General features: G+C 62.4%; 3 protein-coding genes across 3 annotated transcripts in view; 2 read left to right on the top strand and 1 right to left on the bottom strand.

The window, feature by feature from the left end:
- Positions 1 to 2298: 2298 nt before the first annotated feature.
- C1QTNF1 (C1q and TNF related 1) lies at positions 2299 to 3356 on the top strand (the record flags this gene model as incomplete). Its single annotated transcript, XM_079544425.1, has 3 exons — positions 2299 to 2438; positions 2556 to 2692; positions 2806 to 3356. 3 exons carry the CDS (start codon positions 2299 to 2301, stop codon positions 3354 to 3356), a joined length of 828 nt encoding a protein of 275 aa, XP_079400551.1.
- A 1037-nt stretch (positions 3357 to 4393) lies between these two features.
- ENGASE (endo-beta-N-acetylglucosaminidase) lies at positions 4394 to 8425 on the top strand (the record flags this gene model as incomplete). Its single annotated transcript, XM_079544139.1, has 14 exons — positions 4394 to 4503; positions 4667 to 4743; positions 4827 to 5028; positions 5324 to 5472; positions 5549 to 5706; positions 5825 to 5973; positions 6122 to 6287; positions 6614 to 6717; positions 6798 to 6906; positions 7006 to 7178; positions 7386 to 7540; positions 7630 to 7732; positions 7812 to 7926; positions 8018 to 8425. 14 exons carry the CDS (start codon positions 4394 to 4396, stop codon positions 8423 to 8425), a joined length of 2178 nt encoding a protein of 725 aa, XP_079400265.1.
- A 1949-nt stretch (positions 8426 to 10374) lies between these two features.
- RBFOX3 (RNA binding fox-1 homolog 3) overlaps positions 10375 to 16841 on the bottom strand; it is a gene marked incomplete at both ends in the record, with an annotated part of 49023 nt that continues 42556 nt past the window's right edge. The window contains 11 exon segments of the mRNA XM_079544443.1: positions 10375 to 10419; positions 10934 to 11012; positions 11208 to 11269; positions 11825 to 11864; positions 12756 to 12888; positions 13152 to 13205; positions 13479 to 13539; positions 14278 to 14370; positions 14815 to 14868; positions 15238 to 15375; positions 15970 to 16221. Of these exon segments, the coding sequence (XP_079400569.1) occupies positions 10375 to 10419; positions 10934 to 11012; positions 11208 to 11269; positions 11825 to 11864; positions 12756 to 12888; positions 13152 to 13205; positions 13479 to 13539; positions 14278 to 14370; positions 14815 to 14868; positions 15238 to 15375; positions 15970 to 16221 (1011 nt within the window).

Genomic DNA, 16841 nt, shown 5'->3' with positions numbered 1-16841 from the left:
AAGGATTGTATCCATGGCTGGTGAGCAGGAGGGCGAGGTGGGCATGCTGGTCCTGCTGCCTCTAGACCCCCCTGTGCGCTAAGCCCCCTCGCTCCTCCCCCCGGCATTTGCTCTTCTTTCATCCTCGCCTTTAATGCCGCCTGGAATGTTTTCAGGATGTTTTGACTTGCAGTCCCAAGGCTTTAGCAGCCACTGAATTTAAATCTCCAAACCGCTCCTGGAGAGCATCCAACCCTGACAGGAAAAAACAGAGTCCCTTCAGCAAGACTATGTATGCCCGTGCAGAGACGCGTGCTGCCTGCCCGGCGTGCCTGCGGGGTGCAGAGGCTGACGTGCTCAGGGCTGGGAGCTCTGCATGCTGCCCACGGGCACACCATGCTGCTGGCAGCACTGTGTGTGCATGGCACGCTCGCCTCCATTTCCAGCCCTGAGACAGCCTGGAAACGAGCTGCCTTTCTCATCCTGGCTAAGGATTTCTTCTCCCTGCTGAGCAGTCTCCTGTGAAGCTATGCTTTCCCTGGGGCTGAGCCCACTCTGGGTCCCAGGGAGCCGTCTGGCTCAATAGGAGCTCTGCATACTGTGAGCCCAGAGCAGGGAAAAAGCCACGGATTCCCAGCAGCACAGCAGGTTGTGAGCTGCACTCACCAGCATAAGGCTGGCACAGCTGGAGCCAAGCAGGGAGAAGAGAGCCAGGGCTGAGCTCCCAGGATGGTATCTGCTCACGAGCCCTGGGCTGGCCTGCTTGTGCTGCTTCTCCCTGGCACACAGAGTTGAGCATGGGCAGGTGGCAGGCCAGGGCATGGCGATTAGGCAGCGGTGCCAGGTTGCCCACGATGCCACACAGCCTGTGGTGCCACCAGCTCTGCTTCCAGCAGCGGGCAGCAAGCTGAGGACAACCCCGCTCCAAGACTTCCTTGGGACGGGGTGGGTGTGGGGGAAGTGTGTGAAGGGCTGGGCCCTTTGCAGAGGGCTGGCGCAGAGGGAAAGCCCTTTGGAGCTTTTCCCCATTCCTCCACCCTTTCCCTGTTCCTTGAACATGACTCATGAGCCAGGAATCCTGGCCTCGAACGCCCTCTGCTCCCGCTTCTGGAGCACGCCTGTCCTGGTCCACACAGCCCACAGACAGCCCACCCCAAGGCAGTTCCACCCTGACCGTCGCTAACTGAGGACCCAGGCACTGAAAGCAGCATTCAGCAAACTGTTGGATTCTGCCTCAAAGTCCAGCAGGGCCCCCATTGCCTCTTGCCATCAGGACCCCACTGTCCAGCTCACGCCCAGGACATGGACTGTGGCACAAGGAGCCCTTTGCAGACCTGGGCATACAGAGCTGTGCCCTGGCAGGAGCCCACCTCACCAGTGCTGCTGCGGTGTCCAGCAGCAGGGAGGTGCCACATGCTCTCCTGGCGCCTTTGGGGCCATAGGGCGCAGTGCAGGGTAATTGCACCATGCCTCAGAGCTGATATGGCAGTGATAAGGTGAGGAAGGGCTGGGCTGCAGTGCCACTCGCTATCGCTAATGTTAGCTTTGGCCCCATCAGGATGTGGACTCCCAGCTGCCAGTGGCTGGGTTCTGGCCAGGGCCACCAGCAGCACTTGAGGCTCAGGAGAAGCAGTTTGGGTTCCCTTGCAAACCCCACAAAGAACCAAGGCATAAGGACTGGGAGCTGACAGCTCCTGGGGCATGGCAGCTGCTGTCACAGGATGCTTGCATTCAGTGAGGGATGCAGACCCCCATGGGCAAGTCTGGGATCCCCCAGGAATAGGAACTTTCTGGAGCATCATTAAGGTATGGGGGCTTAGGTGGACAAAAGCAGCTATTTAGTTACAGATAGTCTCTGCATCTGCAAGAGATGCACTTGCCCTTGTTGTGGGCTCTGCTGGAGAAGTGGTGCTGCAAAAAGAGCCATTTTCAGGGCTGGAGGTATGGCTGTGCTGGTACATGGTGCACCAGAGCCTGTGCTGGGCACAATGCAGGGCACAGACAGGCTGACACAGCAGTGCAGAACAAACAACTCTTGGGGGCAGAACACAGCACTGGGGGTGGACCCACGAGCCCTGTCCCTTGGCGAGGAGGTGGGAAGCTCAGAACCCTGCCTGGACCCCACAGCTGCTGGTCCTGGCAGGGAGCCCCATAGCCGGGCTGTGCCCTGCTGCTCTCGTGCTCCCACACTGTCCCTTCCCACCAGCCCAACCCTGCTGTAGCGCCCTGATCCCCACCTGCCCCCTGCCCACTCTGGACACTGCTGGTCTTTGCCATCCCCCTCAGTCACTCTGGTGTCTCACAGGGTGCTGCTGCAGCATGGAGGGGTTTTGGACGCTCGGAGTCTTGCTGCTCTCCTGCCTGCTGCTTCCCAACCCTGTGAGCAGCCAGACCAGCCCCAACCCTGACCAGCATCCAGCGGAGCCCGAGGAGGTCCCATCCAAGCACCAGGCAGTCAGGTGAGAGGGCCCTGGGGACAGAGGTGCTCCCACTGGGGATGGGGCAGCCCCTGGTGCCAGGAAGGGCCCGGCCCCCACGCGCAGCTCCTGTTGCGCTTTGCTTTCTGCCCTCCCCAGGGCCACGCAGGAGCAGAAGGACAGCGATGCCCAGGAGGGGCTGCCCCCACGGCCCCACTGCGTCCGCTGCTGCGAGCCACCCGAACACCGCTTCTACCCCCGGTACCAGCCCCAGATCAACATGACCATCTTGAAAGGTGAGGGTCGCGGGGCACTGCCCACAGCCAGACCTGCAGCCCGGCACCAATCCCACTCCCAGTGCTGGGTGGGAGATGGAACTGGTGTCCAACCATCCCCTGTGCTCTGCCAGGTGAGAAGGGAGAACGCGGTGAGCGGGGCATGCAGGGGAAGTTCGGCAAGACAGGGGTGGCTGGCAGCAGGGGCCACACGGGGCCCAAAGGACAGAAGGGCAGCGCAGGCGCCCCGGGGGAGCGCTGCAAGAGCCACTACGCTGCCTTCTCGGTGGGCCGCAAGAAACCCCTGCACAGCAACGACTACTACCAAACCCTCATCTTCGACACGGAGTTCGTCAACCTCTACGACCACTTCAACATGTTCACGGGGAAGTTCTACTGCTACGTCCCCGGGATCTACTATTTCAGCCTGAACGTGCACACCTGGAACCAGAAGGAGACCTACCTGCACATCATGCGCAACGGAGCCGAGGTGGTGATCCTTTATGCGCAGGTGAGCGACCGCAGCATCATGCAGAGCCAGAGCGTCATGCTGGAGCTGCGTGAGCAGGATGAGGTCTGGGTGAGGCTCTACAAGGGCGAGCGTGAGAACGCTGTCTTCAGTGATGAGTATGACACTTACATCACTTTCAGTGGGCACCTCATCAAGTACAGCGGGGACCCATGAGTCCTACACCCCCATCCCGCTCCCTGGGGTGGGGGCCTGCAGAGGCCCTGCTGCTCCCCTTCCTGGGCACGCCACTCTCCTTCCAGCTCTCTTGCTACATACCACTACCCCCAGCTGTGTGAATAGTTCCCCCCCCCCCTCACTCCCCTCAGCTCCTGGAAGTTGATTGAGTGCACTTGGAGGAGATGGAGACATTTGTAACCTCTGCCGTATCCCTGACCCAAGGGCTGGCTGCTCACCTGGAGCAGGCAGGGACCTCGTCCCCACCTGTGCCAGGCTCAGGGCTGGGTGTGCTGGGTGTCCGTGGCATTGGCTATGAGCTGGCACCTGCTGGAGTGATGTGAGCACCTCCGCTGCCCAACCCCCACCAACGCACTTGATGAACGGGGGGGAGCAGTTATAAAGCCACTGAACATCACTTCTGCAGAGCTGTGTCCCCTGGGCTGGTGCTTCCCCAGGGCAGAGCCAGCAGCATGTGGGTGCAGCAGCCCTCTCATGTCAGTTCCCTCGCTGTGCGCCGTGCCACAGCCACATCTCGATGCCAGCACCCATCGGGAAGAGCTGGCTCCCAGCTGCCCGACATGCAGGGCCTTCAGCCTCAGCCCCATCCTCCTCATCTGGAGATCTGCTGGGCAGGCTTTTTGTTTTTGTAGACGCGCTGGCAGAGCAGGGCCGGGGGCTGCCTCCCGCTCCGTACACTTGTGATCGCATTAAACACCCCACGGGTTCGGTTCCTACTCACACTTCCATCTCATCTCGTCGCTTTGTGCTCAGGGGCACCGCGAGAGCCGGGCACGGCCAGGCAGCGAGCAGCGCTCAGGGCCGAGCTTCTGCGGGGCACGGCGGGGCTGCAGGCGGGGCCAGCGGAACCCGAGCGGCTCCCAGCCCAGCTCGGCGCTGCGCCCGCCCTCGGGACGCGGCGGGGCGGGCGGTGAGGGCGGGCCGGGGCCGGGCGGAGCTCGTAGGGCCGCGCCCCCCGCAGGCAGGCCGGGCCCGGCGCACGTTGCCGGCAGTGCGGGCGGAGCGGCGGCAGCGCGATGGCGGAGGCGGCGGCGCTGGACGGGGCTGCGCGGCGCGGGAAGAGAACGGCGGAGGAGGAGGAGGAGGAAGAGGAAGAGGAGGAGCGGGGCGGGCGGCGGCGGCGGAGGTTGGGCCGGGGACGGGAGCCGGGACCGGGGCGCGGAGCGCTCGGAGCGAGGCCCGGTGCGGCGGGCGCTGGCCGCGGTGCTGCCCGGCTCGGCGCGGCGGCGGACACGGAGCGGGGCGCGGGGTGCCGGGCGGCCACCGGCCTCATTCCTCTCCCCGGGCAGCTTCCAGCCGGCGGCGGAGCCTCTGGGAACCACCGTGCTGCACGCAGCCGTCAGCAGCCGCCCGCAGCCGCTGCCAGGTGAGGGGCCGGGACGGGCCGCCCTGAGCCCCCCCACGCACCCCGACCCCATTGACCCCGGTCCCGGCTCATTGCCTCCCCAGCTCGGTACTTCGACACCGGCACCACGGAGCCCATCAGCTTCTTCCTGTCGGGCCTTGAGGAGCTGCTGGCCTGGCAGCCCAACAGCGATGATGACTTCAACATCTGTACGGTGCCGCTGGCCCAGCGTCAACCCCCACTGCACAGCCGGAGACCCCGCACGCTGCTGTGCCACGACATGCGTGGTGGATACCTGGAGGACAGGTGTGTGATACCTGGAGGACAGGTGTGTGACACCTGGGGAACGGGTGCATGCACTCCCGGCACGCTGCTGCCCTTTCTGCAGCCTTCAGTTCAGTGTCTGATCTGTTTCCTGCTGTTGGCCTCTCCAGGTGGGGCCAGAGGGGTTTATCACTGGCTCTGGAGCTCTGTGGATGGGGCCAGCCCCGCTGGAGTGACAGGAGTGACACAGTGCCCAACTCACGGGCTGACTCAGGTCCTGCCTGGCTCCATGGCGTCTCTCCAACATTGCTCAATGCTTCCCTCTGCTCTGCCACAGGTTCATCCAGGGCTCAGCCACACGCAACCCATACGTCTTCTACCACTGGCGCTACATCGACATCTTCGTCTACTTCAGCCACCACAGTGTCACCATCCCACCTGTGTGCTGGACCAACGCGGCACACAGGAACGGCGTCCCGGTGCTGGGTGAGGGCAGAACCGGGTGATGGGGTGCTGGGAGCCTGCAGGGACACACAGCAACGCTGCTCCCATTCCTCCCCAGGCACTTTCATCACGGAGTGGACGGACGGCGAGAAGCTGTGCGAGGCATTCCTGGCGGGTGGGGAGGAGGCGTACCGTGCCGTGAGCCACCAGCTGGCCCGCATCGCCCAACACTACCACTTTGATGGCTGGCTGATCAACATGGAGAATGCACTGAGTGTGAGCAGCCCACGCCCTGCCTGCATCCTGCCCCACGGGGCTCAACCCCAGGCCCCACTGTGGGTCCCCGTGGATGGGGCCGTCCTGTGTCCAACTGCTCTCTGCTCTCTCTTGGCAGGCGGCGGCAGTGGGGAACTTGTCCCCCTTCCTGCGGCATCTGAGTGCACAGGTGCACGGCGCGGTGCCGGGGGGGCTGGTGATTTGGTATGACAGCATCGTGGAGAGTGGCACGCTGAGATGGCAGAATGAGCTGAATGAGCAGAATAGGTGAGAGGTGGGGCATGTGCCTGCGTGAGCAAAACCAGCCGTGGTGAGGCACAAGTCCATCCCACACCTTGGCATTTGACGACTATGGAGCTCAAGGCACGGCTGGCACTGCCCCTTGGGGTGCTCCTGCACTGACCCTCATCCCCAGGTTGTTCTTTGATGCCTGTGATGGGCTGTTTGTCAACTACAACTGGAAGGAGGAGCACCTGGAGCGCACACGTGAGCTGGCTGGGCAGCGCCACGCTGACGTCTACATTGGTGTCGATGTCTTTGCTCGTGGGGACGTGGTTGGCGGTGGCTTTGACACCAACAAGGTGTGTGTGGTTGAAGCAGGATTGTGTGTCTGCCCCTGGTGCGTGGCTCTCAGCTCTCTCCAATGGTTCATCCACACTGTGCTGGGGTAACTCAGGGTGCATTGGTGAGAGATGAGGAAGCCTGGGATCCGGTGTGCACATGGCTGGGGCTGGGAGATCCTAGTGCTGCAGGCCCTGGGAAGGGTGATGTTGCAGTACCAACCCTTCACCGTGGTCCTGGCACCCAGTGGGACCAGCAGGACCTCATGGAGAGTGGATATGGCAGGGGACAGAGTGACCACCTAGCCCCCCCTGAGCTCTGTGCTGCTCTCCACTTGTCTCTGCAGTCACTCAGCCTGATCCGCAAGCACGGCCTGTCTGCAGCCATCTTTGCTCCTGGCTGGGTCTACGAACACCTGGGAGAGGAGAACTTCCTGCAGAACGAGAACAAGTGAGTGCAGGATGCCTGCATGCTTTGGTTGGTTTGGCTGCAACAAAGGTCTCTGCTCTGATGCCCACCCTTTCCCCCAGGTTCTGGGGCTTGCTGGAAGACTACCTGCCCACGCACAGCATTTGCACGCTGCCCCTCGCCACCTCCTTCAGTGTGGGAATGGGCACTGGCATGTTCCTCGCTGGGAAGGTGGGTGCAGGGAGCAGCCTGGCTGCAGCCCCCAGGGCTGGGTGTGGGCACTGGGTCCTGCTCCCGGCTCCCTGCTGCCCAGTGTTTCCTGTCCTGTAGGAGGAAGAGGCCGGGCCATGGTACAACCTGAGCGCCCAGGAGATCCAACCCCTTTATCCAGAGCGCCGGGGCCAACTGAGTACCAGCTGCTGCCTGCAGGATGCCTGGTGTGGGGGCAGCTCCCTGCGGGTGCAGGGCACCATCCCTCCCGGCGAGGAGCGCGTGGCCATCCGGTGAGTTGGGTGCCAACTTCCCACCTCCATGGCTGGCACTGTGCTGGCAGGGCATGGCTGCAGGAGGCCCTGGCAGAGCCGTGCCAGCCCTGCGCCGAGTGCCACAAAGCGCTGTGGCGAGTGCTGCCCGATAGGCCTAACCCAATGTACCTTCTCTTTCTCTCTTCTCTCTCTCTGTCTCTCTCTGGGTGGATTTGGGGTCATCAGCCTTTTCTCTTTCCAGATGCATGCACCTCCCAAGCTCTTCCTGAACCTGCTCTACAAGATGGAGGGGCCACACGGGGATGACTTTACGGTTGCCCTGGAGCTCACCACCTGGCACTCGAGCAGATGCCATGACAGCACTGTCACTGTGCTGCCGAGTGAGGACGGTGAGGACCCTATGCCTCCTGTGCTGCCCACACTCACTGCAGGGCACAGCACTGACTCAGCTCATTTTGCCTTCCTACAGAGCCCCACAGCCTCCACCATCCCCGTCTTCTCCCAGCCCCACCACCTGCCCTCTCCAGGCTACTTGCTGCCTGCAGTCACAGTGCCCAGGGCTGGACCAGCCGGTGAGTGCCCTGCCAGCACCCTGCACCTTGGGCATGCAGGGATCCCCGGCCCTGCTCCAGCTCTGTTCTTCTGCCCCAGGTGCTACGAGCAGGAGCTGCAGGGCTGCAGCCTGCGCGACCTCTCCCTGCTGGTGTCCAGAAAACAGGCCAGCCCACAGGAGACGAGCTTCAGCTGTCTCCTGGGGGAGCTCCGGGTGGGTGCTGTGCACATCCTCACTGCGTGGTGGGATGCAAACCCGGCCACAGCCATGCCTTGTGCTGATGGTGCTACATTCTCCTCCGCAGGTGCTGGATGCGGGCAGCATGGCAGCCTCTCCACCGCAGGTGCAGAGCCTGACAGCCTCGCAGCTCTGGTGGCAGGATGGCCCCAACGTTGAGCAGCTCTCCCTCAGCCTCACGCTGCGCTGGGCCTTTCCCCCCAGGCGGGCTGCCTGCTTCCGTGTGCTCAGCCAGGGCACCCGGTGCCATCGGGCGCAGCCGTCGCAGCCGCAGCTCCTGGGGCTGGCACATGGCTGCCAGTACCGTGCGGTGGGGCTGGCGGTGCCACGGCCTGCAACCGGGCAGTCGTGCCAGCTGGAGCTGCTGGTGGAGCCGGTGCTGCCCAGCGAGCTGCCAGTGGGTCCGGAGCAATGGGGCCGGCTGCTGCTGGTGTACTCTGAGCCGGCTGGTGGCAGCAACCGAGCCGGGCATTAAAGGTGAATGTGGCACAGCCCCGGCTCCGTCCCCTGCACCGGGTGGGGTAGGAGATACAGGGACTCAGGGCTAAGTTTTAGGGTTCCACTTGCAGCCCCAAAGAGCTGCACCCTTCATGAATCTGCCTCGGTGCTGTCCCTTCTTTAAGGGCTGGCAGCCGGCGCTTCCACCCACAGCGGCTCCCTTGGATATCTTGTGTGGAGAAGGAGAGAAAATTTATAGCAGCAATTATTTTATCACAGTCTGGTGAGCAAGCAATTAGCAGGCAGGGACGTAGCCGAGCGTGCCGCGCAGCAGGGTCGTGCAGCCCCGGCTCCTTCAGAGCGCCGGCCCCGGTCCCACAGACAATACTGGCTCCCGTTCAGGAAAATTAATATGTCAGCATTGAAGCTGCTGCTCCTCCGTGGGCAAATTGCTCTGAAATAAATTATAGGGTGGTTTGGAAAAGGAAGGGCTCGGCACAGCTGGGACCCTGCCGCAACGTAGGGACCCCCAGCTCCGCTGCGCCCGCGCCCCAGTCAAAACTGGAGTCGCCCTGGTTGAAGAAAGAAATCTTTATTAATAATTTCCATAATAATAATAATAATCCTTGTAGTAATAATAATAATAATAATAATAATAATACTGTTTATTAGAATGGTCACACCTTTGAAGCATACAGGACGGGCCGGCGCCAGCCTGCAGCCGGGGCCGGCGCGGGGCTTTGCTGTAAGGAAGAAGCCAGTACAGCGATGGGGGTTTGTACAGGGGCGGCCGGGCGGGGCTATGTACACGGGGAATAGAAAAGGGGGAACTCGTTGCTGGAGCGTCGGGGCGTCTGCAGACTATAAAGTGAGGTTTGACGAGTGGCGGAGCCACGCGGGGCTGGGGCGGCTGAGCCGAGGTCGCCCCGACGTGGGACGGGGCCGCACCGGGGGGACCGCGCGCCCACCGGGGTCCCTGCGGCGGGCGGGGGGCGGCCGTGACGTCCCATCCGTCCCCGTCCCAGCTCAGCGCGGGGAGCCCCGCGGCAGGCGAGCCTCGGGTGCGACAGGGACGGGCGGGAGGGGAACGCAAGCGAGTTGCAAGCTCCTCTTAACAAAAATTCCCTTTAAAACGCAGAGGCGCGTCCCCTGCAGCGCCCAGCACACCCGCGCGGGGCCGAGCCTCGCACCCCGACGTGCTGCCGCTCAGCCCGGAGCCGCGACGCGCTGGGGGCCGGGAGCTGAGCTGAGCCCAGCCGGGCGGGACCGCGCGCCGGCACCGCGCCGGCCGCGAAGGAAGACGTGGGGCCCGGGCCGGGCCTGGGGCTGCCGGCTCTGGGCGCGTCCCAGCGCTCCGTGCGCTCCGCAGTCTCCTCCAGGACTCGGTGCGTGTGTGTGGACAGACGGGACGTTCACTTGGTTGTTGCCTCTTTGCTTGGTCGGTTGGTTGCTTTGCTTTTAATCTTTTTTTTTTTTTTTTCCTTTTTTTTTTTTTTTATAAGGTTTTTTTTTTTTTTTCTTTTTTTAAACCGTGTGTGTGTGTGTGTGTGTGTGTGTGTGTGTGTGTGTGTGTGTGTGTGTGTGTGTGTGTGTTTGTGGTTTGTTTTGCCCTTCCTGGTCCCAGAAGGAAAACGGCTGCGTGTTCACTACAACAGAAACAGAAAGGCAGAGCTTTCGTGGGAGCCGCCAGCCCCAGCGCAGCCCCACACCCCCCACCCCTGCCTCACCTATGGGGCCAAGCCCTCGCCCCGAGCAGGGCAGCACCCACAGTCCCATAGTTCCACTCCCAGCCGCCCCCCAGCAGCGCTACGCCCGGGCTGGGTGGGATGGAGGCTGCGGCGGAGTGGCTCGAGGTGAACCTATCGCGGGGCAGAGCCCGCAGGCAGGGCTCGGTTCCTCCGGGAGGCTCTGCCTCTGCTTAGTCTGCCTGGTTTGGTTTCTAGTGAGCGGTCAGTGTTAGTGCTGTGAGGGGCTGGGTCTGTCTTGCTAGTAGGGAGTGAAGCGGCTGTACCCTCCTCGGTATAGACTAGCCTGCAACATCAAAGATGAAAAAAAAAAAAAGCCAATCAGTATTCAAGAGAGAGGCAAAGCCCATTTCTTCCCTTTCTTGTTTTCTATTTTTTTTTTTTAATTATTATTATTATTTTTTTTTAATTCTGTCCTTGGGGTGCACAGGGCAGGCTCACCTGGGGCACCCAGTGCTGCCATAGGGACAATACGGGCTGAGGGGGGGCAGGGGGGTCCCGGTGGCCAGGGCTCAACCGGGGGATGTGGGAGGGTGAAAAATAAATACCAATTTAAAAAGGAAGAAAAAGGCCATTTGGCTTGAGATCCCACCCACGAGTGGGATTTTTCATCTTTGATGCTGGTTGCGAGGCTAGCTACAGATCGCTCCCTGCACACTGCCTGGGTCCTGCTGGGGACGATGCCACGCAGGGGCTGTGCTGCTCCGCACCCCTCCCGCAGCCCCCGACCCCCCCAGGCCGGCTGCAGCTCACGTGGGGCGCGTCGGGATGCAAAGAAAGGCCATGAGAGCTGCTCTTACCATGGTGCCGATGCTGTACGTGGCGGCGGGGCCGATGGTGTGGTGGTAGGGGTCTGCGGCTGCGTACACTCGGCCGTAACTAGGAGCAAACAGCAGCGGGGTGTTACTGGCCTTGGGGATGGGTCCTCTGCTGCTCCCCCTGCCCCCCACCCACAGCTCAGGGAGCTCTGATCTGAGAGTGCCACGCTGTGCCCGGCCCCGTCCTCAGGCTGCAGGAGCCGTGCTGTGCCATATGGGGCACCCCGACCTCCCCCCGAATTACGCCGCTGCTTACCTGTCGCTGTATGCTGCTGCTGCGGCCGCAGGCTGCGCGTATCTGTAGGCGGCATAGCCCCCCTGCAGCAGGGGGACAGAGAGAGGTGGCTGTGAGAGGGAGACCCTGATGGGGGGGGGGGGGTCAGGATGGCCGCTACCCCCCCCCCCCCAGTGCTGCCCCCAGGGGCAGCAAAGCAGCAGTGGAACCCTGCGGACAGCTGAACCGCCGGGCGCATACCAGCCTCATTACCATTCCCCAGGGGCTTTCACAAACATTAACCTTAAAAAATTAAATTTCCAGAGGAGAGAATGTCACCTCCCTGATCGCTTTAATGAGGTGTCACGTTAGATAAATCCTTCAGCCGCCCGCCTGAAATATCGCCAATGGCTTTTTAAATATGGAGGTTAAATGCTGGTGTAAGACAGCGCACCGACACGCACCGAGGACATCAATCCCATGGGGCTGGGGGCATAAACCCACACTGTGCCACCCCCACCCGCACAGCACCTCGGCCACCTCCCCCCCCCCCCCCCCAGGTCCCCAGCGCCGCATCGGGCACTGCAGTGTGCAGGAGGAGCAGTGCCCGATGGACAGCACACCCATCCCTGCACAGCATCCCTGCAGGCAGCACTTACGTAGATTTCTGCTCCATAGAATCCATCCTGGTAGACAACCCTGCAAACGGGGCACAGGAGTCAAAAGCTGTGGGCAGCAGGCATTGCACTTGGACACAACCCAGCTATGCCCACGGTCATGCTGAGGGGACGTGGGGAGATTGGGGTTGCAGAGTCTGGCACACTCAGCCCCACCAGGCGTGAGGGCAGCAAAATCCCCAGGCAGTGCTCAACCCAAGGTGGGTGCATGGAGCAAGGTGAGCAGCAGAGCTGCAGGGAAACCTGGAGACAGACACCCAGGGACACAGAGCCCTGCAGCCACACAGAGGCTGGCTGTGACTGTCCTGGGTTCTGCTTGCAATCTGCACCTCGGCTTAAAGCTCTGATAAATGCACTCTGCTCTATGTGGACAGCTGTTGCTGCCAGGTAGGATGGATGGAGGTGACACCAGTGACCTGCAGGGAGTTGGGTACGGAGGGATGAGAAGTGGCTGTCAAGGCAGCTCGAGGTGCTGGGAGTGCAGAATGAGGGCATGGCCTGGGCTGGAGCTCCAAGCATGGTGGGAAGGGCCATGGGGATAGCAGAGAATAGCCTGGGCTGAATCAGTGCAGGAGCATCTCAGAGGTGGAGGCCAGGCAGGCGCCAAGGAGCTGCAGCTCGCTCCCCAACACCTCCCCGCAGGAGGTGCAGGAGCCAGCAGCGCAGACACTGACAGCAGCAGAATTGAGGCAATTCAGCACCAAATGGAAAACCAAACAGAAGGCGCCTTCTTGGGGCACCCCTGAGGGCCGAGTCAGCAGCAGGGCCGGCCAAGAGGCAGCTGCTGCAGCGTGCACAGAGTGGGACGGGAAGGGGCCGAGCCTCCGTAGCCGTGCTGGGCTGCAGCACAAGGTGGGACCCCCAGGCCTTGGGGTCCAAGTGGCACCGACCCCCCGCCAGCTCTGGTACTCACGCGCCATAGGTGGGGATGGGCGGCGGTGGGGGTGCAGCCCGGAACGTGTTGTAGACGGCGCGTCCTCGTCCCCGTAGGTGTGCCCCTCGGTAGGCCACAGCTGTCCCCGTGGCAGGGTATGGGAACCCCGTTACTGCAGGAGGGAGGGGACAAAGATGGGATTCCTGCAGCGGTGCCCACCTGCGGTCACCGCAGTGCATCCTGTGCTGGAGCATCAATCTGTGCCCACAGCACTGCTGAGACACGGCCCCTGCAAGTACACTGGGGCAAACGGGGTGTGGGGGGAGTGTGCATGCTGGGGAGCAGGGGGGAGGGGAAGAGGGGCGTGCAGGGGGCTGCTTGGAGGAGCAGTGGGGTGGAACACAGCACAGCCCCAGTGCGGAGCTGAGGTTTTACCTGCATAGAACTCAGGGCCGTAGACAGCTCCCACCACTGGGTTCAGCTTCCAGCCTGCAAGCAGGGAAAGCTGGTGAGTTGGTGGAGACCCGCGGCTCTGTGCACCTGTCCTGGCACCCCACTGGGCTCCCCCCATGGCTCCCATCCCTGGATGGCACAGAGGCACGCTGCCAGATTCAGCAGGGAGCAGCCACTGCTGCTTCTGGCCAAGGGCACAGAGCACACGTGCTGCAGCCTAGCCTTGCAGCAATGGAAATGGTGCCCAGGGCTGCTCAGCACCTCAGCTGTGCCCGTGCCCACTCGATCTCTCTTTGCACTGGTCCCTACCGTTAGTGTAGGGGTTTGCAGTCTTCTTGTTCGTCATCACCCGGGCTGTGGCGTTGTTCACCTGCAGAGAGACGGGATGGGAGCTCAGTGCTGGCTGGCACAGGGCTGGCGAGGCAGAACTCCAGGCCTGCTCTGTGTGCATTACTGCTGAGAGAAACACCAGAGGGCAGGACAGGGCGAGCAAGGAGCCGTGGGACGAGGCTGACCTGCAGCTGTGACACCGCTGTGCCATGCTGATGGGGCCGTGACGCTGTGCTAAAGGTACCAGGCTCAGCTGCCTCCTATCCCCACCTCACAGGATGTGCCTGTGCCAGGAGCCCTGGCTGCTCCCACCAGCACCTGCCCAGCTCGGTCCATGGGTACCACTGTGCCCTGCCAGGCCCCACTCTGTGCTGCAGGGATGCTCATGCCCAGCTCACTCCACGCGCTGCCCTGCACACACTGCTCCTGGAGCTCTGCACAGTGCCACACAGCACACAAACAGTAACACTGCTGGGGCTGGAGGACACGGCACCTGCTTGCACAGTGGGTGCAGAGCTCCTCAGAGCCTTCTCCTCCTCCTGTGCGCTCCTCCATCACCAGCAGGATACTGCCAGAGCCCAGCGCGCAGCCCCCAGCTCTCTCTACCCCTCAGGATTTTCCTTTGAGCCTCTCCCTGTTGCTGTAAACGACGAGTTCCCTGCAGCACACACGCATGCTCCCCGTGCTGCATTCACGGACGCATGCACACACTGGGCAGGCACCCCCAGGACATGCACATGGCAGGGCAGGCAGGGCACTAGCACACTTATCTGAGCACCTCAATCTTCCGGCCCTCTACGATCGTGCCATTCAGCTTCTCTCGTGCCCGGTCGGCATCTGTGCTAGTTTCAAAAGTTACAAACCCAAAACCCTGTGAGCAGAGGAGAAAAGGAGAAAGAAAGAGACAGAGAGAGAGAGAGAGAGAGGGTGCAGGGACAGAGAGAGAGAGAGGGGTGAATCAGGAGAGCTGGCAGAGGAGATAGCGGCCGCTGTACGGACCAGTACACAGGCCAGGTCCTGGTGGAGACCCCAGCGTCACCCACGAGCTGGGAAAAGAGTCTGGGAGAGGGCACAGAAAGCAGGGAAGATACAGCAGAGACACCCACACACAGAGGGACACGAGCCGCCCCGCCGGGCATGGATTGCCCCCTCCCCCCTCCAGCAGCCTCACATCCCCACAGGCAGCACAGGGCAATGGGACGTGCCCCCGGGATGGGGCAGGAGTGGGGCAGCTGGCACACAGCCCCCAGAGGTGTGCACCCACCCAGGCTGAGCCGTGCCCGCTGCCAGGGCTCGCTGTAATGGTGGCACCCACCTTGGAGCCCCGCTCATTGAAAATGATCTCCACATCAAGGATCTTCCCGAATTGCTGCAAGTGGAGACAGCAGAGAGTGAGCGCCCGCAGAGCTCCCGGGCTACCAGCACAGGGCACATCCTGGTGTCCCTCAGTGCAATCGTCCCACCTGCCACACACTCCCCTTCCAGGACCTACAGAGGTCACTTCAAAGCCAATGAGACCCCAGTGCTCCAAATCCTAATGAGGGATGGGAGAGGTGAAGGGAAGGAGACAAGGGCTGAGAGCTCAGCTGCTAACCAGGGCAGAAACCTCACTGAGCAGCAGAAGGGGGGGGACATGGTGGGCCAGGGGAAGGATGGTGGCAAGGCCCTGGGGTGACACGAGGACCGGGAGCCTGAACTGAGCCATGGGACACAGGGGGCTGCACGGAACTGCACTCACCCCAAACATTTGCCGCAGGTCGGGGTCCCGGAATCGGAAGGGGATGTTGGAGACGTGTAACCTCTTGGGCTGTTGCTTGTCTGTGTTGTCTGAGGAATGTAGCTGCTGGCTGTCTGTCTGTGCCGCTTCGTCTGTCTGCTGCAGGAGCACCAAGGCCTCATCAGCTGAGCCCTCCCCCACCAGCACCACAAAACCTGACAAGGATCCGGGTTTGGGGACTGTGTTCCTCTCCTCTGACCCCAAGGACACCCCTGACCTTGCGCTCCCCCCTCTCTGGGCAGCACTGCACTACCCTCCCAGGTCTCTGCCAGCAGCAGGCACGGTGCAGGAGCAGCAGCATCTGGGATCCAGGGAAGGGCAGCTCGGTGTGGGTGGGGATGGGAGTGAGTTACAGAGAGCATCAGGTGGCACAAAGGCACATTCCGGGGGGATGGGGGAGAGCTGAAGGAAGCAGACCCTGCACACAGGGCTGCGGTGGCCGGCTGGGAAGTGCTCAGCTCAGCACTTTTTGCCCCCAGAGCTGCATTACAACCACATAATTGAAGCTATCTGATTGGAAAGCAGCCAAGCAGGTAGATTACAAGTGATTAGAAATGACAGGGAGGGGGGGGGGCGGCTATGGGGCAGTGAGCTGATCGCCGCAGGCTCCTGTTCCCCTGGGCACGGCGGGGGCATCTGGCATCCCAAAGGACCGTGGCTGAGCTGCCAGCATCCCCCATACCCTTCCCTTACCGGTACCGTCTGCGTCCCTGCTATGGACTGTGTGCTGGCGTCGGAGCCCGGCTGCTCGGCGTGGCTCTGTGCTGGTGTGTAGAGGGTCATGGCGTGCTCCGGTACTGTGCTTTGCCCCGAATAGTCCTGCGTGGGGTGGGGGTGCGGCGGCGCGTACTCTGCGGGGATGCCGTTCTGAGGGGGCGGGGGGTACTGGGCCGGGGGGTAGGGCTGTGCCATCGCGTCAGGCGGAGCCGTGGCGTCCTGGTTACCCTGCGAGACAGCGGCGCCGAAACGTCACCTCCAGGAAAACGACCCCGAAGTGCCAGGGCTGCGAGTCCCCGTGGCTGCGGACCCCCCGCCCCGTCCCAGCTTTCGGTCCCCGCCCCACAACCTGCGCTATCCCTGTGCCGCGCCACTCCTGCCCCGTGGCCACAGCTGAGCCCCCATTCCCTCCTCGATCCGAGCTCCACTTTGCTGGGGCTCAGGTAGTGGGAGAACGGGGCTGGAGCACACGGCATGGCAGAGACCAAGGCCGTGCTGCAGCGGGGATGGGCAGGGAGCCCCACGCATCGCCTCGTGGTGATGGGAGCCAGGGCAGCCCTCGGGGAGGAGGGTAGCACGGGACAAAGAACAGCCAAACCACTGCACGGAAAGCTGTGCTCATCGGGTAGTGGGGCAGCATCCTGCGTGCTTGGAGCCCAGCCGGGAGGGCACCACGGAGGAGGCAGCAGGGCCAGAGGGCAGGGATGTCAGCTGCCCCTTGGCAAACAGCAGGCAGGCATCAATTAACTGCTAAATATTTGATTAGCCCCTTTGCTGTAACGCAGCTGGCCTGGCTGCCCCGGTCAGACGAGGTGAGCAGTACCTGCGCTGTGAGCTGCTCAGGGCTG

This window comes from Tetrao urogallus (genome assembly GCF_951394365.1).
Source record: "Tetrao urogallus genome assembly, chromosome: 18".
Lineage (NCBI taxonomy): Eukaryota > Metazoa > Chordata > Aves > Galliformes > Phasianidae > Tetrao > Tetrao urogallus.
Note: the sequence above shows the minus strand (reverse complement) of the source record. Positions and strands in the feature narration are given on the sequence as shown.